This window comes from Equus asinus, chromosome 27 (genome assembly GCF_041296235.1).
Source record: "Equus asinus isolate D_3611 breed Donkey chromosome 27, EquAss-T2T_v2, whole genome shotgun sequence".
In the NCBI taxonomy this organism is placed as follows: Eukaryota; Metazoa; Chordata; class Mammalia; order Perissodactyla; family Equidae; genus Equus; species Equus asinus.
In genome coordinates this window covers 33,304,737-33,328,927 of record NC_091816.1, presented here as the reverse complement: position 1 = coordinate 33,328,927, position 24,191 = coordinate 33,304,737, and the positions used below count along the sequence as shown (strand labels likewise).

The 24,191-nt window shown below is 40.8% G+C and overlaps 2 protein-coding genes across 11 annotated transcripts in view; one reads left to right on the top strand and one right to left on the bottom strand.

Moving 5' to 3' along the window:
• The window catches only part of ANGPT2 (angiopoietin 2), a 57,374-nt gene extending 36,203 nt beyond the window's left edge, over positions 1–21,171 (bottom strand). For both annotated transcript variants that reach the window (XM_014857438.3, XM_014857437.3), the window contains exon 1: positions 20,273–21,171. In XM_014857438.3, coding sequence (XP_014712924.1) covers positions 20,273–20,560 — 288 coding nt within the window. In that variant the 5' untranslated portion in view covers positions 20,561–21,171. The remainder of the gene's footprint in view (positions 1–20,272) is intronic.
• MCPH1 (microcephalin 1) overlaps positions 1–24,191 on the top strand; it is a 235,481-nt gene that overhangs the window by 144,265 nt on the left and 67,025 nt on the right. The window lies entirely within an intron of this gene.

Sequence of the window (24,191 nt, the reverse complement as noted above, 5' to 3'; positions counted from 1 at the left end):
CTCCGTAGCATGAAATAAATTTACACTGTCACCATTACTGTACCAGATGACCAGGAAAGGGAAAAGACTAAAGAAACTTAAGTGGTTTTTGTCTTGAAGATACTTTCAAGACAAACCCGTTCCTTTATAAGGAAGGCAGGAAGCTTGTGTTGTTTCTTTCAAAGAAAGGGAGGGAGGGGGACTTGGGAATGCAGATGGGAATGCTGGAGAAGTCTCAGCAGTGGGCCTTGCGTGCCCTGCTGACCACTGCACATCAGGACAGACCTCCAGCCAAGCCCTCTGCAAGACCGAAAGGTGGAAAGAATTCCAACCGGGAGAATTGGAGGGATAATGTTGGAAGATGCTCAGAGTACATCGGATTAGTTTGCATGGAAACTTAGCGATCAAGTGTTCCGTCTCTTGTATATGGTGATGTACTGCTGATGCACCGTCAGCGAAATGTGTTTTTGTGGTATTTTCTCAGAATAGCTGATGACTCTCTTCTGAACTGTTCATATTCTCTTGCCTGAACACCCTTCTGTCTGCTTTACCGTGGGTTAAAATAAATGGATACAACATATGTTTGTCTACTCTCTCCACCGATTTGACATTTCTGGGAGCCCTGTGTGACGGTGCCTGTCTGTGGGGGGGGGAGAGCTGTGAGCTTCACTGAACATCACGCTCTGGGTCGATGGGTACAGCCGCCCAAACCACAAACGACAGTTGATGCCGTAATAAGGCTGGGAAACATCTAGGCAAGTGTGGTCTTTTCATTTTGATTTTCACGTTCATAAGCTAATGCTGCAGCTTTTTTTAGTTTTATGATTTTATAACACTTGAAGTTCACGCTTTGCTGAACCATTTGGGAGGGAAAGTCTCTCTCTTCTACTGTATTAGACTATCTCTAATTTGACTTCTGGTTCAAACAGTCCTCGTCCTAGCAAGTGTTTTAAGCCACAAAATGTTCTTATTTTGGTATTTATTTACATAATTCAGTGGCCTGGGTACACGTACCTTAAGGAATTGTATACTTGCCTGTGCTTTGCAGAAGCAAAGCTATCTAAAAGTGATCGATCCTTTTTTAATGCATGTTAGAAATACAAACTATTTGTTTGATTAGGCTATGTTTTGCATGTTAATTTTTAAAGCTGTGGTGCATTTTTAAGCATGTTGACAATCATTTTAAACCTGATCCACAGCAGAATTTTTTTCTAATCAAACAGTGCAGCAAAGCAATATTCAACACTCAAATTATGTGGCAACACAGAATAGTATAGATTTTGGTGGGTTTTTTTTGCTAATTATGACTTCTTTTTAATCTTTATTTCTTGATCTTAAATTTGATAAGAAGTATATTTAATGTATATCACAGTATTTAGTGCTCACTATTGAGATGTTGATAGGCAAGCTGGGACTGCTGTTCACGCTGGAAGGCCATAGAAGAGCCTTAACCACGTTCCACTTCTGTCTGTGGCTCACAGTCCAGCGACACCGCACTGAAAACCACACGCACCATGCTCTGTGAATGGCTGCAGTTTGACTCCACGAGAAGAGAGCCCCAACTGGGAACTGCAAACAATGATTATGACTTTGGACAAATCAGTGAGCTTCTAATTATGTCTTCCAAGGCCTCCTGACCCGAAATAAGAGAGTATCTTGCTACAAAATATATGTTGTGTCAAACTTCTCTTTACAAAATACCAGTTCTAGAGATGATGTTGTTTCTGACTCATTTTTAGAGGGAGCTTATTTCGATCTTTTATTTCAGGGGTGTGTCATTCATATACTAAGGGAGTCACTTTCTCTCCAGTGATTGAGTAAGAATACTTATGAAAATTTGGTCAGAAAATGAAGGTGTCATTGCTCTAAATGGAGTTTAAACACACATCATTTTATTTCTATAGGATTAGTTACTTATCCTAAAGTAATTTTTACATAACATTTCACTCTAAGAAGGAGTTCATTTAAATAAAGACAGATATAGCGTATAGAGTTACACTTTGACATAAAAGAACCTTTCTTACATACTAACTTGCTATATATAAAATCTGTTGAACTGTCCAAATCATGAGGACCTGAAATATGTTTTGCATCCAATTGTATGATACCAAATTGAAACTGCTAAATAACCTTCTTTGGTGAGGACTTTTTGCTTGCTTCCTACTCACAATAGAATTGTTATTTGGATTTGCAAATATTACTCCATGGGGACTATTTGATATATTAATGTACTGCAACTCAATTTTTAAAAATAACATAACAGATTGCTATTAAAATTAAATGCTGTCACAGGCATCATTTTGAGCAAAAGAAGCCACGCCCAAAAGAATGCTTACCGTTTGATCCCATGTATATCAAGTTCAAGAACAGAGCAAACTTACTGATAAGACAGAAGTCAGAATAATGATTTCTGGGCGGGAGGTCTTTAGAGGGGTGCAAGGAAGATTATTAACTGGGAAGGACATGAGGGAACCTTCTGGGGCGCTGGAGATGTTTTATATCTTGATCTCGGTTCTAGCTACTTGAGTAAATTAATATTTTAAAAGTTCACGAAGCTGTCAATTTAAGGTTAGTACACTTTATATACTTTCTGTGTTTTAGACCACAATAAAAAGATTTTTAAAAGGAAAAGATGTTAAAAATGAAGTGTTTGACAAATTTTGCTGTGACACTATGCTCCTAGTTGCTATGGGAGGTTTTATTTATCTCTGTCTGCAGTTTTCATCTGGTTGTACCTGCATACTGCCTAAAGAAATGAATTTTGGAAAAGTGATTTTTAAAGTGACTGTCTGCAAAGAGCTATAGATTAAACCATTCCAGCTTCCCAAAGGGGTTAAAAGTATTCAGTTAGGTAAACTAGTAATTTAACATTCCGAAACTCAGTTCTTTCCGGATCAAGCATAAAAGACATTTGCTCTTGGAAGACCAAGAAAGAATTCAAGCAGTTCCCATTAGTCTAAAAATAAATAATAAATAAATAAATGTCTGAGTCATGGGTTGCATTTTGTTGGAGTTCAGTGGCTTCGAGTGTAGGAAGAAAATGATTTATTCTCTGAATAGTTGTGCTACCCATTTGCCCACTGGAATGAATACAGAATTACTCTGAGAAAAGTGAAATAAGTGAATTAGTCTACTGAATTTAATCATATTTTGAGTTACTCCAATTTAAATATTTCCTACTTTTGAGCAACATTATAAAAGCCTGAATAAAGAAGATTTATGTCTGTCAGACGAAGGTGGGGAAGGAGTTCTGTTTGTGATTTTGGAAGCTGTTATAGAGTCATCTTTACAGCACAGGTCTGGGGACTCAAACACCCCTGGGTATGAATCCTAGCTCAGATACATACTAGCTACCAGGTCAATTTTTTTTAACCTCATATTTCTCATTGGTAAAATGGGTATATAAATGTCTCCTCTGCTATGTTAGGTGAAAATTAAATGGAATAGAATAGCAGAGTTCCCAAACTGTATGCCGAGGCACCCTGGGTCCCTGCAGCAAACTCAGGAGCACTGGGAGATAGTTTAAATGTTCAAGGGAGACCTGACAGTACTTAGCGTCTGTCAGCCACTGCAAGAATTAGCGGCTCAAAGTAGCTCTCATGGTTTCAATGCTGTTAGATAGTGCTACTGTGCAAAACTGGGTTTTTGGTGGCTGCTGTTACAAAATGCCAAGTACTGCATGAAAGTCAGAATAGAACTTGAAATGAGGGTCATGGTGTCCGATCTGATGCCAAAGTTTGAGAAGCTGAGCAGTACCTAACTGGCAAGTATATTCCACTCGTAAATAATTGGAATTGCTTAAAATTAAAGTATCAATTTTTACTTTCGATTTATGTGTATTTGTATTTTCAACTGGCTACTAAATTGTCAGGACGTAAATATTTACGTTGTTGAACATAACCACTTAGTAAATGTAACTGTTAGGTGCTCCTTTTGGCCTGGGGATGCCATAAAGAAATAATTGCTGAGACACTAAAGGTGCCATGAGCTGAGAGGTTTCAGAAGGTTTTGCATAGAACCTTGCTGTTAGTAGGATATAAACTCAATCCACTCTCCTCCTTCCGTTCCCCCAATCCACATACTGTCTTTAATTGCAATCTCGATGATTTGATGCCTTTATTGGAAAACCAGTAAATCAAAATGAACTAGTAAATTGTGTAAGATCTTCATTGAGATGTATTCTTGAATACTTTCCTAACTTCTGAAACTGTTAAGAAAAACAACCATGTTTTTTGCAAGGTAGTTTTCTGGGTCTCCTTGCAGGCTAACACCTTTTATAAGTGTAGTGTGCTTCAGGAGAAATGTCCTCAGAGCAACGTGCCTGTGTTCTGTGGAATGGCATGGCCGCCTCAGGCCAATATGGTTTGGGTGGTGTACTGGCAGTACAGAATGTCTGCCCATTTGTACCAAAATAATGTGGTCCATTTCTGCGTGGAATTTATAGTTTGCATGCTTGCCATCCTCACCTGTACTAAGCTGAACTCATTTTATAACATACAGAAAAGCCAAATTTACTTGAACACCAAAGCAATTTGGGAAGTAAATTTTCAGTGTGATTCTCCAAATGCTTGTGGTAAAAGTACAAGGGACTTGAATCATTTTCCCATAATTAGTTGCAGTTCTGGAGGTCTGCCTCCCCTCCCTAACCCTACTGCCTTGCATGCATGTCTATTCCAATGGAAGCTAGTGGAAAATTCCTATCCGCTTTCACTTCAGTGCCATGAGTTATAAAAAGCATGTCATTCAGAACTGATTTTTTCTTCTGCATGCTTGAATTTTTACTCATAACTTGAAGGGGAAAAAAATTATTTCAAAAGATATTTCTCTATCCCTGGGGTGAGGGGCCATAGTATCCATCACCATGGGCCACTATGGATTAGCTGAGTTTGCTTCATCTTTAGGGGGTCAAACATTTATATCAACGAGTGCTTTTTGAGTGATAGCATGTGACATTGCAGCACACTACCACCTCTTTTTCAGAACCACAGTGACCCTCATTCACGGAAGTCACTTAAGATTCACATCTTAACTGATTCATTCAGTAGGGACTAAAGCTCACATGCAAGTGAGAATGAGAGGTGAGCGTGCACATAGGAAGTGGGAATGAGGGGTGAGGACGCAAACAGGAAGTGGGAATGAAGGGTGAGGTTGCACACAGGAAGTGAGATGAGGGGTGAAGGTGCACACAGGAAGTGGGATGAGGGGTGAAGGTACACACAGGAAGTGGGATGAGGGGTGAAGGTGCATGCAGGAAGTGGGATGTGGGATGAGGGTACATACAGAAAGTGGGATGAGGGGTGAAGGTGCATGCAGGAAATAGGGTGAGGGTGAAAACAGGAAGTGGGCATGAGGGGTGAGGGTGTGCACAGGAAGTAGGAGTGAGGGGTGAAGGTGCATGTAGGAAGTGAGAATGAGGGGTGAAGGCAAACACAGGAAGTGGGCATGAGGGGTGAGGGTGCCCACAGGAAGTGGGCATGAGAGGTGAGGGTATACACAGGAAGTGGGCATGAGGGGTGAGGGTGTGCACAGGAAGTAGGAGTGAGGGGTGAAGGTGCATGTAGGAAGTGAGAATGAGGGGTGAAGGCAAACACAGGAAGTGGGCATGAGGGGTGAGGGTGCCCACAGGAAGTGGGCATGAGAGGTGAGGGTATGCACAGGAAGTGGGCATGAGGGGTGAGGGTGTGCACAGGAAGTGGGCATGTAGGTGAGGGTATGCACAGGAAGTGGGAATGAGGGCACATACAGGAAGAAGGGAGCAGTAGCAGAGGTTTTCCTATTGTTAGGATTTGTTTGTTTGTTTCAATCAAAATATGAGTCATCTTACCCCCATTTTTTAACCAAAAATCACTGTGGTCGGTGCTGTGATTTGGTCTTGACTCCTACAAGCCAGTTTAATTTTATCAGTGGTAGTGAATTCTTGAAAGCTTCCCTCAGTTATGGAAATCTGGTTTCAAATTAAAGTGATCTGAATGCCAGCTTAAACTTTGTGGCTTAGTGTCTTTGTCGAATCCTCTCAGTGCAAAGACCTACGTTGGAGTTTTGGCTGCTCTTTGGGATTCAAATTATGAGTGGTTGGTTCCACTGGAATCTTGGCCCTCTTCTGGGTGCCTTTAGGAGTACTTTGGCTTAAGGAGGCCAAAATTAGGACATAAGCAAAGGTTTTGTCCAAAACGGCGGTCCTGCGTCCCAGCATTTTTCAGGTGGTGTGTGTAGACCTGACAGTGCTAACTGTTCCTGAACCCCTGAACCTTTAGTCTCCCAAAGTGTTGATGTCTTTGGGGGGGAAGTCTATGCTAGCCTAGGAAATTTCCTGAAAATTACAGTGATAAACTCAGAAATGGGAAGTGAATCCTCATCTTAAGCCTTATCCCCAGTGGCCATGAGCTTTCCTCTGGCCGACCTCAGAGAAGCAGCTCCTGGTTTTTCATGGTTCCTCTGCTGTGCATCTCAGTGGTCCCAGTACCTGCTCCAGAACCAAGATCAGGCCAGCCCCCAGTGAGAGAGGAGCTGATATGAGCCATGGTACAGGGAGTACACCTAAAGCATTTTCATAATGGTGACCCTAAGTCATACAAGTTGAAGCATAGTAGGAAGATTTGAAAAAGGAAAACTCCTGGTGCTCCCAGAAGCAGGCTCTAATCTGGAGAATTGTTGCCCATAGTAACCGTCTCTTGATTATGCTGGAAAAATGAAGGTGTTGTCTGGGGAGAGGTGAAGACTGGAAAGGCCAGAGGGAGTGGTGCATGGGTACAACTTGTGAATGGGTCAGGCCTGTGTTTCATCCCCACCCTTTCTTTTCCATTGAATGTGTATACTGCTCCTTCTTTCCTTAGGCGTCTGTTGTACTTTTTTCAGTATCTCCTTGTGAACTTTGGTTGTTACCTTAGTGGGATTATATTATATTTGACCAGGACTTAAAGCATTCCTCAAAAGTTCTTTCTGGGCACCTCAGGAATAAACACTAAGACCACTTTTCGACATATTTTCTGAAGATTGGATTTCATTCGAAGGCAGATTTAGTCTTGGAAATCACTCAGGGCAGCTTTAAGTCAATCCAACTGTATAGATTCCAAAGATAACAGTACAAGAAAAACAGTACATGTATTTGTCCAATTAAGAAGCATTGACTTCCATAAAAGAACACAAATATCCTTCTACAGTGGTACCATGGGGACATAAATCATGTCATACTCATACAATAAGATACTGCAGAGTAATAGAAAAGGACTCATTTTAGCACACACGACAATGTGGATGAATCACAGAAATAATAAAACAGACCCAACAAGAATATGTACTGTATTGTTGCAATTATACGAAATACAAAACTTGTTAGAGTTAACCTATGGTGGAATAGAGGCTGGTCTTGAGAGGAGGGGATGCTGAGTGAGAGGGGGCACGAGTGAGCCACCTGCTGTGCTGGAAATCTCAATCGTGAGCTGGGTGGTCATTACACAGATGTATACGTGTATAAAAATTCAAGTTATACACTGAAGATTTGTTAATTTTACTCTGAATTATACCTCAAAAAAAAAAAAGTGCTAGATTTCGTGAAACAGAGACAGTGCAGCACAGAGTCTGAGACGTGTCTAAGGCAGTGGTCTGAAGAAATGAACAGACCAGGGCTGACCTGGTCCAGCCGATATTTGGGGAGCTGAGGTGTATGTGTGAATGGAAGAAGTCCCTGCTCTTCAAGGCTTCTTTTGCCCATCGCTTATTCCTACAGTGCCATATTTGGAAGAGTTGCATTTCTTTTGTACCACCTTCCCTACCTCTGAAAACATAGCCACATATGTGCCATTTTCTCCAAGCATCATGGGCTGCCGTATAGCTGTGATGGTGCACGTGTGTCTCGTGATACCAAAGGACGGCAGCTGCCCTTTACTCTTAACCAATGTTGACATCGTATGGAGGTTCAAATCATTTGGGTTTTAGTGTTCTGCTGCTCTGTCTAGGTTCCAGTCTGAGAGGGAAAAAGCAAAGCTTGGGAGGAGGTGGAACACTGCCTGTGATTGCAGGGCTTTGAAATAAGACGTCCTTAGGTTTAAATGTCTGCTCTGCAGCCTGATGCTCTGGAACCCAGCAAGTCACTTACTATCGCACTACTTGTCAACATTCCCCCAGCGGTAAAATGGGAACAGTAGCATCTACCCAAACTGGTCATCCCACTGGTTCCGTATTTCCCTATTTGTTCTTACTCATGGTGGTGGGCGTGCTTTGGGTGTGACCATTGTGTGTAGTGTCAGAATGGCAGGTGTTGGGGGACTGCAGTCAAGCCTGTTAGCTCTCCTGACCCACACAAAAAGACCTGTGGATTTTTATTTAACTCTTTTGAAAGTCTGTGTTAATGTAAGAAGCTCTGAAATAAAGAAACTTGATCATAGTTTTGCCAACTCTGTACCATCTGATACCACTGTGAGCTTGAGTTTCTTCATCTGTAAGGGAAGAAGAGAGTATCTGCCTTAAATGGGCTGCCATGAATTTAAATGTGACGATGTCACCACGTCATGTGCACCTGGTAAATGCCAGCTGCTATCATGATGATGATCAGCAGCATTGTCACCTCTGTCATTTTACAGTAACAACTACATAGCGTCAAAGAGGAGAAAGTGGCTTTCTCTGTTTTGACCTTTAGGGACTGCTGTCATATGAACAGTATCCTTTTTGCAAGAACTCTGCAGACTTTTTAAACAAACAAGTGAAGGATGCTGGCATCCTAGGAATGAGCTGAAAGCGCCTTTGTTTTTGAAGAGGTGAGTGAGGCTGCTGGTTATCTCCATGGCTGCTGTGGCTGACCTGTGTTGCTGACTTAGGATTCTGGATCATTTAAAACTGAAGTGGATAGACAAAGGGTCCCCATTTAGAAGAGAGAGTTATTCATTCATCAAATATTTTCATCCTTTTTTTTCTTTCTCATCCAGAGACTATTTATTTATTTATTTATTTATTTAGTGAGGAAGATGGGCCCTGAGCTAACATCTGTGCCCGTCTTCCTCTGTTTTGTATGTGGGATGCCTCCACAGCATGACTTGATGAGCAGTGCGTATTAGGTCTGCACCTGGGATCCGAACCCGTGAACACTGGGCCACCAAAACAGAACATGCAAACTTAACCACTGTGCCACCGGGCCAGCCCAGAGACCACTTATTTTAATAGTAGTAGTATTTTGGGGTGACGAAGGGGAAAGGAGAAGGGGCACACTATCAATTAATTCTATATGTTGCAGCCGTAAAGGCTTCATGGCATGGGGCAGGCTAATCATGTAAGAAATAAATTATATGTATTAAACATTGTCCAACTAGAGGAAAAAAGCACATGTGGATTTATTGTGTTTGTTATAATCCAGAAGGGAACCATACTTGAAAATATGGGCAATTAATTACACCAAATGACCAATTGTTATTTGAGGAGATGGTGTTCTGATTCATCTCAGTTCTTTAACTTGTAACATAATTATCCCAACCATCACTGCTTTTAAGAGTATTTCACTGTTACAGTTAAGTAAAAACCAATTATGGTCAGGAATTCCTGTTATTAACACTGAAAAGTTAAAACAGGATAAATTTATTTTTTTAGGAAATTTAAGAATCTGTTCATTAGTAGCTAAAAATAATAAGGAATTCCATACACATACACCAAATATTAAGCATAGATAATTAGCTTGTGGTCAGAATTTGATGATTTTATATTATTCAGCAAAATGTCTTCTCTCTAGCAGCATTTTCGCAACAAAATTTCCCGTTAAGAACAGCTTTCTTAGGAAAGTTTTAAGCTACATCTGTATGTAATAATTTTTTAAGATTCCAAAGACTAGATAGTGTTTAATAAAACTCAAAGGAATACTTCAGTTATCTTCAGACTAGTGTTTACAATTATCCGCAAATAACCAAGAGCTGATAATATCTGTTGGTTCGACAAATCTAATGGCAGAGAAAATGCTTTCAGGCGTCCAGAGGAAATGATACCTCTTAGGAATTTTGAATCTTTTCTACCGAGATGTACGGGTTGACTAGTTAACCCCAGAATGCCTGCTCAGAAGGTAGTTTTAGGGCTTCCCTTTAATATTCATTTAGTTCCTGCCTTCTATAAAAACAGAACATACAGAAGGGTAGCATTGCTTATAACTTACTGAAAGCTGAAGTGATAAAAAATACATTTAACAGGGGCCGGCCCGGTGGCGCAGCAGTTAAGTTCGCACGTGCCGCTTCTTGGCGGCCCGGGGTTCGCCGGTTCGGATCCCAGGTGCGGACATGGCACTGCTTGGCACGCGATGCTGTGGTAGGCATCCCACATATAAAGTAGAGGAAGATGGGCACGATGTTAGCTCAGGGCCAGGCTTCCTCAGCAAAAAGAGGAGGACTGGCAGTAGTTAGCTCAGGGCTAGTCTTCCTCAAAAAAAAAAAAAATACATTTAACAGTAAAGTCTGACTCTTAATTGGCTCACAGCATCAACTGTGTGCATGATGGAGCACAGGTAGGGTAGTTTAGGAGAAGATGCTGTGGCCAATTTTAGAGCAGGTGTTTCTACAACGAGGCACTCAGCCATGTGCTATAAATGAAGACATTTTATATATGCACTTACAATTGTCCTTTTCCATGTTGAAAGGAGGTTCATTATCTTACAAAGATGTGCTTTGGGGTATATAACTCAGAGGTCTAAAGTCAGATCACTTAACCTGATAAGAGTAAGTGGAATTATAATCTTTAATGTGAGATATAGTACAGATCTTGCTAAGTGTGTTTCTGGTACTGTTACTAAGATTAATTATAATGTTAGTCCCTGCAATGATATAACGTCTTACAGTTTCCGACGCACTTTTGCATTCATCATCCTATTTGAAACACATAATACTCCCCTGAGGTCCCCACCGTAGGTAAGAAAACCTTAAGTTTCTGAAGGTACACAGTGGGGGTTTTAGCCGTTAACTTAGTTGAATAAGGCAAGGATCACTAAATAAATGTACAGTCAACCATGCTAAAAAAAAAAAAAAAGTCACTAGGTGAAAGAAGGCAGTTTGAAAAGTCTACATACGGTATGATTCCAACTATATGACATTCCGGAAAAGATAAAACTATGGACACAGTAAAGGGAGGGGTGAATAGGCAGAGCACAGTGGGTTTTCAGCCAGTGAAACTACTCTGCATGATGCTGTAGTGGTGGATATGTCGTACATTTGTCCAAACAAACCCATAGAGCGTACAACACCCAGAGTGAACCCTACTGTAAACTAAGGACTCTGGATGATCATGATGTGTCAGTGTGGGTTCATCAGTTGTAACAAAAGTGCCAATCTGGGGGGGGGGGTCATTGATAATGGGGGAGGCTGTGCATGGGGTGGGGTGGGGAGGTATATTGGAAATCTCTCTACCTTTCACTCGATTTTACTGTGAACATAAAACTGCTCTAAAAAAATTACCTTTTTTTAAAAAAAAAGTCATTTACTACATATAAGGAGGAATGAATGAAATAACAAAAAAACTTTTATTCTGTAGTCTCAGATTGCACCAGTTAACCTAGCTAGCTCTCACTGGTTATATAGTTAAACAAGCAGACACTGAAACCCCGGAAAATAACTTCAAAGGCACTCTTGTCTAATGATATTAGCATGGACTTCATGTGCAAATATGGTCTATTTTATATTTATATTTCTTTGAATCTCATCAGTTGTGTCCAAGATACTTCTTTTGGTATAGAATGACTTTATTCCAAATTCAAGAGAATGTGAACACATCATTCTCTTTGCTCTAGTTTGGCTAAATTTCTGGGGCTGGCTTGGGCCAGAAATGAAATCCCTGAATTTGTCTCAGTTTTTTTTCACCTCTTCCTTTTTCCTTCAGGATGTAAGTCTTGAGGGCCTTAGAGGCTGCTCGACAGAGGGAAATGGGCAGCTCCCAGTTCTCTCTCACCACACCTTGGAACAGAAGGACTGTCAGACTAACTCTCCTTGTAAAGTCCCACATGATTCAACAGGTTATACCAAAAAGTATGGCCTCCTTGCTGTGGATTCATGAAATTAGACAAAAATCTCATAACACGTTTTTTTCCCTTTTGCTGTTGAGCCTAACTACCAAGATGTACTTTTGGCAGCCAAAGTAGAAATCTCCAGTGGGGAGCACGTTCAGCCCAGCACTAAATGTTGGTTAGCGACATGCACAGGGTAACCTACAGTCCAGGTTTAACTCTGATCCCTGGAATTTGCTGGAACATCAAGGAAGGTGCTAAAGTACATTCTAGAATACTGAGTCCTTATGTTAAGACAAGGACATTTAGGTCGTAGGTTTTGTCCCAGGCTGATCACCAGATTAAGTCACCCTGGTGGAATAGCCCCCCTCATACCAAGAAGACTGCTAATACGTGAGCGAGTGTTGGTGTGGTCTAGACGGAAGGTGACCCAATTGAGAAATGGAGAGGTTGAATGCTTGCCTCCTTTTAAGACTTTTATTAATATTCTCTACCTAAAAGATCAATAATTTATGAATATTCAGCACGTATGAAACAGTGAATTCCCTAGGAAACTGTGCTGACACGATGAAATAATGTCTTTCCCAAGACCTCTGTATCTCAATATTTCTTCCCTTAAAGATCATCATTGTCCATGAAAAATATAAAATTACTTACTAAAAAATGACAGGTTCTATTCTTAACATATATACTTAGTTTGGTTGATTGTTGGTTTTTTAGATATTAAATATTGGATACTTTGTAGTGTTAAGTTGTCAGGTTAGCGTAAGTGTTCCGAAAGCAATTCACAGCCCTGTGAAAGGTTGCACCAGGGGAGGACTGAGGCTGATTTTGGAGTAATGACTGGCCCCTGCGCCCCCAGGGGCAGGTCCCACAGCCAGTTTAATTAGGTTCTAGTTGAATTGCAACGGTAATGGTTTTAGCTGGTTGAAGCAGTGCTGATGGTAAAAGGATTAGGCCCACTTCATGGGAGAGTTTTAATAGGTTTCACATCTTTAGTTAGCTGGTGCACGCCAAGCTTAGGATAAGAAAGAAAGGCAATTTCATGGAAGAATATCTAATCAAACGTTAATTTACAGACAGACAGCTGGCACAGCTGACTCACAGTTGAGGTGGTGGAGGAGAGGTCATCCCTTCATGTTCAAACTTTATGTAAAACAGTTATTTTAATTCCAATTTATTGTTGAAACTTTTATTCAAAAACATTATGACAAATTCTTTGACTGGTTTTGATTACGTCAAATGATTGAATTTTACATGTTTTTCTCACGTTAAACATTCATGTCATGCTGACGTCAAGGCAGTTTTGGTTATCCCCATCTGTAGGATACTGGATGGGAGACACACTCTAGTCCTTTTAAAAATCGCACAAAGGACAGAGCAGGTCACACATTACTTTCCAGGGACTGAATTTTATTTGCCTGGACTTTCGGGTGAAACTGTGAAACTCAGGATGTCACCCTCAGTCAACTTCCAGAAAAGGGTTACTATATATACGGTTTGTTAGAAGCTGCATATGTGCTTTCTCTTAGTTAGCATATAATTTTTTACTCTGCTGAGCTACAAAGTGGAATTTCATGTAATTACTTTGCACACAAGATATTTCCCCCCAAAAGCTGCGCGTTTTTTCTTAGCAGCTTCGCACCATCCCCACCTAGAAAGGGCTGCATATCTTCCCTGTAAGAATTTGATGACAAAGTTGTCCACGCAATAGCTATCGTGCGCAACGCTGCTGAGGTGTTCTGCTATTGCACTGCCCAGGAATGCCCTGGAACGTCCTGTACTTTTCTTAAAACAGGACTCACAGGTGGTGGGAATTGTTTCCGTTACTGACTTGGGATGTCAACCAAGTTACTTAACCTCTCAGACCCACCTCCTTTTTAATTTTTAATAAAAAATACAAGTTATCAGATAGGTATAGAGTATATAATATTACAGCATATACGTGCTTTAAAAATAGTCACACATATATAGGCATATATATGCACTAAATTCTAAGGATGGTTATTTCCGAATGATAGCATTATATATAATATTTATTTTTTGTGCATTCTTTATATGCCCTATTTCCTACAATAACCACGTGTTATTTTGGTAATCAAGAAAAACGACCATTCAGGGGTAGTTTCACTTGATTTTCCTTTCATAAAAGAGGCTTAACAGTTTAGCGTGGCTCCCTCCGCCCCCGCTGACCTACATCCTGAGCTCCTTTCCTGGTTTTTCTTTCTCCCCTTGTTCACTCATTGTTTTGTGCAGCACTCACCGCCTCCTGACACATGTCTGATGAGAATGTGGTGGTATAATGTAGTGTGTCCCCACCAGGGCTAGACCCTTAGTCACTGTCCTCGCCTCACTGACTTACCCCAGGCACCTAGAGCACTGCCTGGACCCACGTGGACCTTCCATAAATATTTGTTGAACAAATAAATGAACTTGAATGACGCCTGCCCTGAACCGGAAAACCCCCAAAAGGGGTGGGAGGGGTAGAGTGGTAGTCACTCATTTACGTTAACACACTAAGAAATAACACTGTATTCGTGTTCATCCTCACTTCTCCCAACAATTTTCTGCAGTCTTTCCAGCCACATGGAAAATTCTGCTTTTTCTCAGAGGAGGGGATATGCGTGCATTTCCATGTTTGTTTTCTTCTCTATGTAAGCCAGACAAGACTTCTAAACTGAAAAGCACATTGATATTTTTATCCTGACCATGTTTATGTGATTAAAAAATAGATGGGATTGTATCTGCCATGCCTGTGTTCTAGAGATATTTTGAGGACAGATGAGCTAAGGTGTGGAAAGTGCTCTAAACTTGCTCGGTGCTGCTGGACTCCTGTCCCCTGTTATATTACTATGAGTGCTCAGTGCTGAACATGTGACTGGAAAGTTGAGTGGCTCTCTTTGTATCAGAATTCTAGAATAATCTAGGAGAAAAATCTTATTGTTAGCTTCCTTCAAGTCAAAGAAGGATGTAGTGAGAAAATAACATATATGTATATATGACTCTCTTTTTATTTTTAATAAGAAATATAAATTTATATTTTATAGGTATAAATACTTAAATATTTATTGTGAGAGAGAGACTGGCTTGCTAAGTTGTCATTATCATTAAGTAATAGACATTCTGCAAATTATGAGCATCTGATTTGGAAACAGTCTGTACCTGTTCCTGATTCATTGCATGTACCATCTTGATCTCAACTCCGGAAATCCACAAAGCTGTCCAGGCCCTGGTGTCGTTTGGTGGCCAGAATGTGGAATAATATAGACCACCTCCTTTCTGTCAAAATAGTCATGCCACGTGCTGCTCCTTCTCCTTATCTTGATTCTGTCACAGGTGGTCTCCACTCGCTCTCTCCACTCCCTGCTCCCTTCCTTCCTCTCCCTGTCTCTCCTTTTCTCTCTCTCTCTCTCTCTCTCTCTCTCTCTCACACACCTCTTTAATCCATGTGCTCCTTTACCTCAGTCTTCCAAATTATGCTCTTCTTCTCTAAATCAAATATCTTTGTTCTAACCTCTTTTCATATTGTTTGTGAGCCAAAACAAGATTCTGATCACGGTATAACGCCACTCTACATATTTTAAGAGAAGGAAATTCATTCATTTTGATATTAAATTTGTCACAATAAAGGGCTAGTATAAATCTCTAAGTGCTCATCTCAAAGAAAGGGACTGAAGATTAGAAGGAGGGAGAATTTACTTCCTATTTTCTACTGCTTTAATGGTTTGACTTTTTTTATCCATTGCCCATTTAATACTTTCATAATATATTTTTTTAAGTTATCCATGTGGTGGTAGTTTGATTGGAACAGTTGTTTTTCAATTACAAATATACAAAATCTCCATTACTTTATGGGTTAAAATAAGCACTGTGGGCCAGCCTGAGCATCTGATCACCATTTATAAGGTCATTATCCTTTTCAAGTTTCATATACAGTAACTGGCTTACAGACAAACTTTTGGATTACAACCTATTTTTTTTTTTTTTTAAAGATTTTATTTTTTCCTTTTTCTCCCCAAAGCCCCCCGGTACATAGTTGTGTATTCTTCATTGTGGGTTCTTCTAGTTGTGGTATGTGGGACGCTGCCTCAGCGTGGTCTGATGAGCAGTGCCACGTCCGCGCCCAGGATTCGAACTAATGAAACACTGGGCCGCCTGCAGCGGAGCGTGCGAACTTAACCACTCGGCCACGGGGCCAGCCCCAAGATTACAACCTATTTTTAAGCCATGAAGAACCATATTGATTAAAGTCAACCAATTTTCAAACTTCAGTATGAAGGGTATATGGATTATCTAGTGTCTAAACAGGAAGTAAGATGTTATAGAAGTTACATGCACAAGTCCATTTCCTAGTTCTAGCCTCTGCAGGCAAATGATCATCTCCCCACAGTATGATACTACATAGCTAATCCAGTGTGTCAGACAGCCCTGTTTAATAAGCAGAGGACACTTGACCACGGAAAGCAAATATTATATGTATACTATAATATATACTATATATAGTATATATAGAAACATTTATTGTATTTTATATAATATATATAGTAAGCACATATTGTACTACGTGTCTTGTGTAATATGTTTAGTAAACATATTATGCTTGCATTTTCCAAACTTAAACACATCCTTCTTCCCCTACCGTGGTGAAACTTTAATCATCTCTTCATCCCACTATAATGATATTAATATATAATTAAATAATAAGGGCAATCATTTTCCTGCAATCTTAAATAGAGGTTTTAATCACCTTATCTGAGTGCACAAAATTTACATCTGATACTGAAGAAAATCATGTTTCATGATTCAAGATACAACAGTTTCAGTAGAGGAATGGTGGTTCTGCTCCAGTGTTGCAGTAGACCGTTGGCTATGGGTATGGTGGGATTTTTTTTTTTCTTTCTTTTAATGAACCAAGCTCTGGTTGGTTGGTTTGTTCATTAGGACATACAGCTAAGGAGTGTTTTGCAACCACACATGATCTCTGACGGGGATGGGGGAGGGGCTGGTGGGCTGAGTTCATCTGAGCCTCAACATCAGTTTTTCCTGTTGACAGCGATTTTGTTTTAGGAGCAAAACTGCATTGTTCCCTGTACATCAACTGATGAATAGTAGTTCTATCTTGTTAGAAGGATATATTATTCATAGTTTTAAAGGAAGAAAAGGATCTCAGTTCAGATTCACAGTTCCCAGCCTGTATTTCTGTCATTCAAAAAAAAAGAAAGATGACAGAGGAAATGTTTACATCAATTTAATAGGCATTAGCTCTATTTTTCAAAACACTCTGTTTTAAAGCACAATAGACTCTGCAGTTGTTTATAAATTTAAGGTATTCATCAGTGTGAAATAATTATTTCCTTTCCCCATTTCCTCTTATTGGAAAAAAAAATACACTCAGTCTCCTAGCAAGACACAGTCCATTTTGCTAAGTTATTTGTCAGTTTTTATGAAGTGTGTTTACTGTCACCGGGGCAGAGGTTTAGACCAGATGCAGGATTAGCGAGGCAGTGTGACATACGGTGCTTTTGTAGGTCATGGGGTGTGTTTGGTGCGCTAACTATCATGGATTTATCTTATCCTTGTTTAACCGCTGAGCAGAAAGTGAGCCTTCCCGGTGTTGTTCCATTCATGTTCCTCTGCACTCATTCAGAAGTCTGACACTTCCTTTGCCTGGAAGATTAAAGGGGCAGTGTGGTATCTTTTGATGATGTGCAAAATAGCCCCTCAGTCCACGTTCCTTGGACGATGCTAACCACTCAGAAGTTGAAATGCTGTTCATCTGCCCTGGAATTAACCAGAAACCTGGTTTTCTTTTCCTTCTTGACAAGTTCTCTTAAAAGCATAAACTTTTTTTTTTTCTCTCTCTCTCTCTCTTATTTTTGGTGTTGATCAGGGAGAGAAAGGAAATATGGAAACAAAAAAATAAACAGTACTAAAGAAAAGGAAATATGTAAAACAATGAAAAGCACAGAATTGTGCTTTTTCTTTCTGTGATAATCTTTCAGTAGGTGTTAGGTTGTGGTGGTGATCCTTTAATCCTGTGGCTTATCTATCACCCCATTATATATTATTTTCTCCCTTATGAGAAGAGCAGTGTTTATTATCACAGGTGGCAAAACACAGAAGTAAAAAACAAGCAGAGAGGTTACATTTAATCACTTTAAGCGGGTTGCATGTTTGCTTTTTTTTTTTTTTTGCGTTCGTTCCCAAGCGCGAAGCCTGTAAACCGAGGGAGGGAGAGGACAGACTGACTCTCTCATGCACGTGGCCGAGATGGGCCAGGAGAACAGGTGCTGAGCCGATGTGAAGATAAACATTAGATGGTTGTTGGCGATATTTAGCCAGAGAGCTAAAGAAAGAGTTCAGAAATACCATTGTGCTACTGTTCAAATATTTACTAATTGAACCTGGAAGGGAACAAATGTTGGCCACCTCATGTAGAATTCCTTGTTCTTTTCATTCTTTAAACAGCGTCTCAAAGATCGAAGAGAAGGGGGTTGTTTATCTAAGAAAGAAATGTGAGCTTTGCTTATGGAGTTTCAAGTATCCCCAATGTGCGCTTCAATAAGGAAATACAGTTTGGCAATCTTGCATTTGTCAAAACATTCTTTTATATTTCTTGCCTGTTTATTTTAAGAGGTGATTTACCAGGCGGGCAGATTAGAATGTTTACTACGCACAGTGTGTCTTTCCTCTCTCTCCGTGGCTGTAGCCCTGGCATTAAGCACACCACAGTGAGATGTCGGGAGGGTATTCAACATGAGCATGATGATTTAGAAAGAGCTGGGAAGTCGGAGCAAGCAGATACTTGAGACACAGTTTGTCTTCCAAATATTTGAATGTGTGTTGCTGCCTACTTTTTAAGTTTAACGTTATTATTTGCACGTCTATGAATTTTGGAAGATTTAAAAAGACGATACCCCATGGACTTTCTTAGGAAAAAGGACAGTTACTGGAGAATTTGCCCAGAAGGGGTAGTGCCTTTAAAAATACTGCTAATAAGTTTTATATTATGCAGCGGGTCTTTCTGATACATTTTTGTTGTTTTCTGTTCTTTGATTTGAAGCAACCCCTCTTGTGGCATTGAATGCAGGCTGAGAGCATTCATTCATTTAAGCTCAGGACTCAAGTAATAACTAGAGTTAGCTGTTTCCTCTCTAAAGGTAGGAGAGCTAATGAGAAACACAGATTAGGAGCCAAGATCTATTCTGAGATTACGATAAAATGTCCTAACGGAAAGTTTAGGGTGAAATGAAAGACTGAGGACATAATTATGCTTTTCTGGGACAGAGTCTTGAATGAGGCAAACCAGCTTGCTAAAGTTCCTATATGACTTTAAATAGCCACATTCTCTACCATACCAGCATTGTGATGTAATATCCTTATAATATTTAATAATTAGTCTACTATTTACACAATTTGTTTAAAACTCCCTTAGAATATATGTAGCCCGTATCAAGAAAAATTCCAGGGTGATTTTGGGTTTTGCATAAACAGCTCCCAGGTTACATGTGAAAGAAAAACTGAGCTTTCAATATCCTATTTTGGTTAAACTTTCTATAGAAAGTCTGTGAAGCAGGGGAATCATCGTAGCCCCGAGAACATGACCATCTGGTCACGACATAACTGCAGCAAAACTGGCCGTGCACACTCATCCCACGTGGGGTGACCTCCACGGCCGGCTGCTGGCCCCGATGGGGGCTGCAGTGCCCAGTGCCCTCTCACACTCGGAAAACCTGCCCCCATTTACAAATGACAAACCCTCCGGGGTGAAGCCCTCGGAATCTGAGAAGCATAAGGTCCGCTTTATTTAATTTCCTCTCATTTACCCAGAGTCACAATCTATTTTAGTAAATAAATTCAGGAAATTGGTAAAGCACTTTACTCCATCCGCTATGTATCAGTAATTAACATGATTGTCACGTTTTTCCTGGCTCCGGGGGCTGCTGTTGCTTACAGCTTCCCTCACATGCCTGCGACCAGTTTATAACATCCCTGGTAATGGGTGTTACTGAGTGTAAACTATTTAAACAAACAAAACAGCTACACGCTTTGCAGAGAAATGCGCTTCCTCTGTTTTATTCACAAAGATTCCTAACCTTAGAGATTTTCCTGTATTGATTCTGGCATTCTTTTCAAATGACCCTTTGCACTTTTTACCCACGACTACTTTACACCCTGGGATAGAATAAAAGAAGTGATAATTCATTCAAAGGCATCAGCAAGCATCTCTTTCTTGCTCTAATCCCCCAGCCCCTTTATTTTGGTTGTTACAACAGAGCCTATCTTAATAGCTTCAACTGTTCACCAGGTAGAACTGATTCCTTTTCCTACCTTCATTAGCCACTGCGTGTTGTTCTCCATGATGTTCTCCAGCACTTGCAGTCTCTGCACAGAGTCGTCATAGTCTGGCGGCGCGTCCCTCTGCACGGCATTCGGGACGTAGGAGCTGGAAGAAGAGCGGCAGTTGTCTGTCTCGGGCAGGAGGAAAGTGTAGCTGCAAGAGCCGTGCTGAACCTGATACTGTCTCTTCCCTATGCTGTCCATGCTTTTCCGAAAGTTGTTATAGGCTGCGGCTAAGACAAGATCACAGCTCAAAGTAAAGAAAACAATCTGCCACATTCTTTCTTTTCTTTTGGTAATAAACCACCAGCTTAGCAAACTTCAGGGCACATAAGACTCCCAAGTCCTAAGCTGTCCTCTCAGATGCGGTGCTCTGCTGCCATGGCTTAAGGTCCATCAATGAAAATCTTCTCTTTCCTCCTTTTCTAGCAGCAAACGTGGTTTTTGATGCTGTCTTCTCTCCGGTCCTGCAGTGAGCTGTCAGATTGCAGCAGGACGAGTAAGCCTGCTTACTTGCGAGGGCCGTATTCGCTGTACAGATCAGCGTTAATGCTTCTTTGTTTCTCTTCCTCCAGATTCTGTGGTGTTAGGATCCGAATCAATCACTTTCCTTTCCTTATATGATAAGTTGATAAGAGCAGCCAGACATGTGTAGTGAGCTGCTCCGCCCTCCTGGCTTGTCCGTTATCTTCCTGTAGGGGGGTCACTAGCCAGGCAACAGGAAAAATCTGAGCATGATGCTGCTGTCCAACCAGGACTATATGCTGCAGAAACCCTCTGGGAAAATCCGATCAGTTACAGGACCCCTGGGTATTTCAGAGGCACCACCCTAATTGAGCATTTCCTAGAGAGAGCAGTGGGTCTCTTGTGTCTGAAACTGATTTCACAGTGGTAAGCTGGTGAAATATCTGGGGTAATAACTTTAACTTTAAAGTACAATGAAAGTTCCTGTTTTTTCCCTTTAGGAATAAAAATACTACAAATATGTCAGGACTTTGGTTTATTTTTGTTATTACAAACAAAGGAGAAGAAGTCTTGCTCTTGTAAACTCTTTGCTTTTTCATAGGGAAAATAGTTTCATCGGTATTACTTGGTTTTTGAACTATTAGCTAAGTATACAAAATTTTCATTTTAAAGCAGTTAGATCTTCCTTGATTAAATCAGTTTAGGAGGTCCATTTCTGAGCTCTAATATTTTAAACAAAATAGCCACGGCAGTATTCAAAATAAGCTTAAAATAGACTAGACTGAATAATGGTCTGTTAAATTGCAATAAATAGAGAATTAAAACTTAAATAAGAAGATGTTGAGAGAGGAACTCGTAAATTCTCCTTTATTGGATCAGGATTTGCTCAAATCCCATCATTTTGCAACATATTATCCAGCATCAATTAAATCTGTCCCACCGGGTGTTGGACTCAGGCAAATCACTTCTTTTTAATTAAGCTCTCGTGTCCTCATCTGTAAAATTTAGGGATTGCATTAATTCCCAAGATTTTTCTCCTTCAGTTCTATGGCTCTGTATATGCTCCAAGTTACTTCCTTTAATAAAACTAAAACTTAACACTTCAGAGACTAACAAGATGCTAACTCATCAGCCATAGCGTACACAAGGAAAACACTTGGGAGTCCGCCGTGGTCTGTTTATATCTCCTGCCCAGGATTTGTTCTTCCCAGTCAGTGGTAGCATTTCTGGCACGTTGGACCACATCTACCCATGAAACCCAGTGTCAGTCTCTGTCATGTAAGATCAGCTTTCAGAGGATTACAGAATTGTAGTTTTAATTCCCGGGTGGATGTGGAACTTGTATAGTGAATTCTGTTTTCCTGGAATGTGTTTTCAAGAGACCTGATTAGACCTTTAAAAACGTCTCTCCTAACTTGGGCTGTCTCCCAGGTTACCTCTAAAGCCAGGATTCTTAACCAGAGGTCCACAGACAGAATTCATGGGGTCCATGAACTTGGACGGGAAAATATATGTCTTTATTTTTCACCAAGCTCTCAGTGAAACATAGCTTTTTCTTTAACTTTGGCTAGGTCACGAACAACAGTGGTCAATATCTGTGGCTTTCTCATCAATGGAAATCGTAGATGTTTTTGTTATGATAGCTCAGGCTGTCACTTGCACTCAGCACTACAATGTTGTCAGATCCATCTCTAGATCCTGTGATTTAATATCAGAATAAAGTAGCACATGTCGTTTTCTGAGAAGGGGTTCATAGACTTTACTAGACTACTAAGGGTTCTGTCACACAAAGAAGCTAGAACTCCTGCTTCAGAAGGGTCACGTAGAAGAGGGTCTTTGATTCCACTGTGATTCTGGTGTGTGGTTTCTGCTAAAGGAACAAATTAAAGAAGATACAGCCATTGAGACTAGGAGCTGTAGAGGAAAGCATATAGGCTTGATGATCAGACCTGTGTTAGGACCCTGCTTCAGTGAGACCTGAAGCAAATGCTTAACTTCTCCAAGCCTCAGTTTCCCTACTTGTGCAATGAGATGATTCTTTCTTTGTAGTGCCTTTAGGATTAAAATGATACAGAATAGTAAATGTTACTTAGGAATATTAGATTCCTTCCTTTTTCAGCACTTTCCTTTAAGTGGGAAAAAGATATTACAACTGAGTTATTCTCTGATTGAATGTGAAGCAGTAGCATAGGGTGCAAATTTTTTCTTCTAAGTTACTCCCCATTTGAAAAGGCATATTATAAGGTATTAACATTGCATTTGTGGTTTTAAAAATCATTCATCTGCCTTCCAGGGAAGCAGGGTGGTTTAAGAAGAAGCCTCAGGAAGCGGATGTACCACAAGTACTTGTCTGCTACTGTTGTCTCAGGCACTCTGCGGGGCACTGAGAACAGAGAGTAACACAAGGGGACTTCAGACTTAAGGAAGCTAATGGAATGAGGGAGAGAGACCCACCAACCGATAGGATGTGATAAGAGGAGGAATTGTGAGAGCATACAGAAGGAAGACAATGTTGCTTCCAGGGCACTGGTCCTATAGACAGTTGGCATGGATGCTTCCTTATCCATCCGTCCACTCAAGGTTGGAACATACAGCAAGCAACTCTTCGTAGGTTCCTAAATAGATGTTATTACCAGAGAGTCTGGGGAAGCTCTGGGTAGACCAGGGGTAGGCAAACTTCTTCTTTAAAGGGTCGGATAGTACATATTACCAGCTTTGCAGTCCATACTGTCTCTGTCGCAGCTACCCAACTCTCCTGTTGTGGCAGAAAAGCAGCCATAGACAATCCACAAGCAAGGAGTATGGCTATGTTCCAACAAAGCTTTATTCATGGGCACTGAAATTTGAATTTCTTGTAATTTTCACACATCAGGAAATATTGGTCTCTGGGTTTTTTCCAGCCATTTAGAAATGTAAAAACCATTCTTAGCCGTTCAAAACACATCATGGAGTGTAGTCTGCTGACCCCTGAGTTAGAACTAGGAGAGTCGGCCAAGGAGGGATGTGACATGGTCAGTGAGGCCACTCTCAACGCATGGCCAATGTAAACAGGGAACTCTTCCATGCCTCGGATCACAGCACGGCTTCTTAAAGAATTGAGAAGCATGAGACAGGCTGGGGAAAAGGGACTTAGGAAAGGGGCAGGAACGTGTGCCCACAGAGAAAGTGCCACTTTGAAGCTGGATCTAAAATGCAAGACAAGGAGATGCACCAGGAGAGCTGACCCCAGTGTAGAGCGACGTCGCTGTGCACTGGGCCGGCCGCAGGCAGCACACCGGCAGCTGCAGAAGGCAGCGCGTTTGCTGTAATGGGAGCAGCACACGCTGCTGCAGTGACCCATCCCTGAGGAAATGCAGCGAAGTTCTGCAGGTCCACTGCAGCCAGCGAGGAAGAGCTGTAGGAGACCCTAGAAAGAGGCAGATCTGGGCGAGGAGTCCCATGAAGG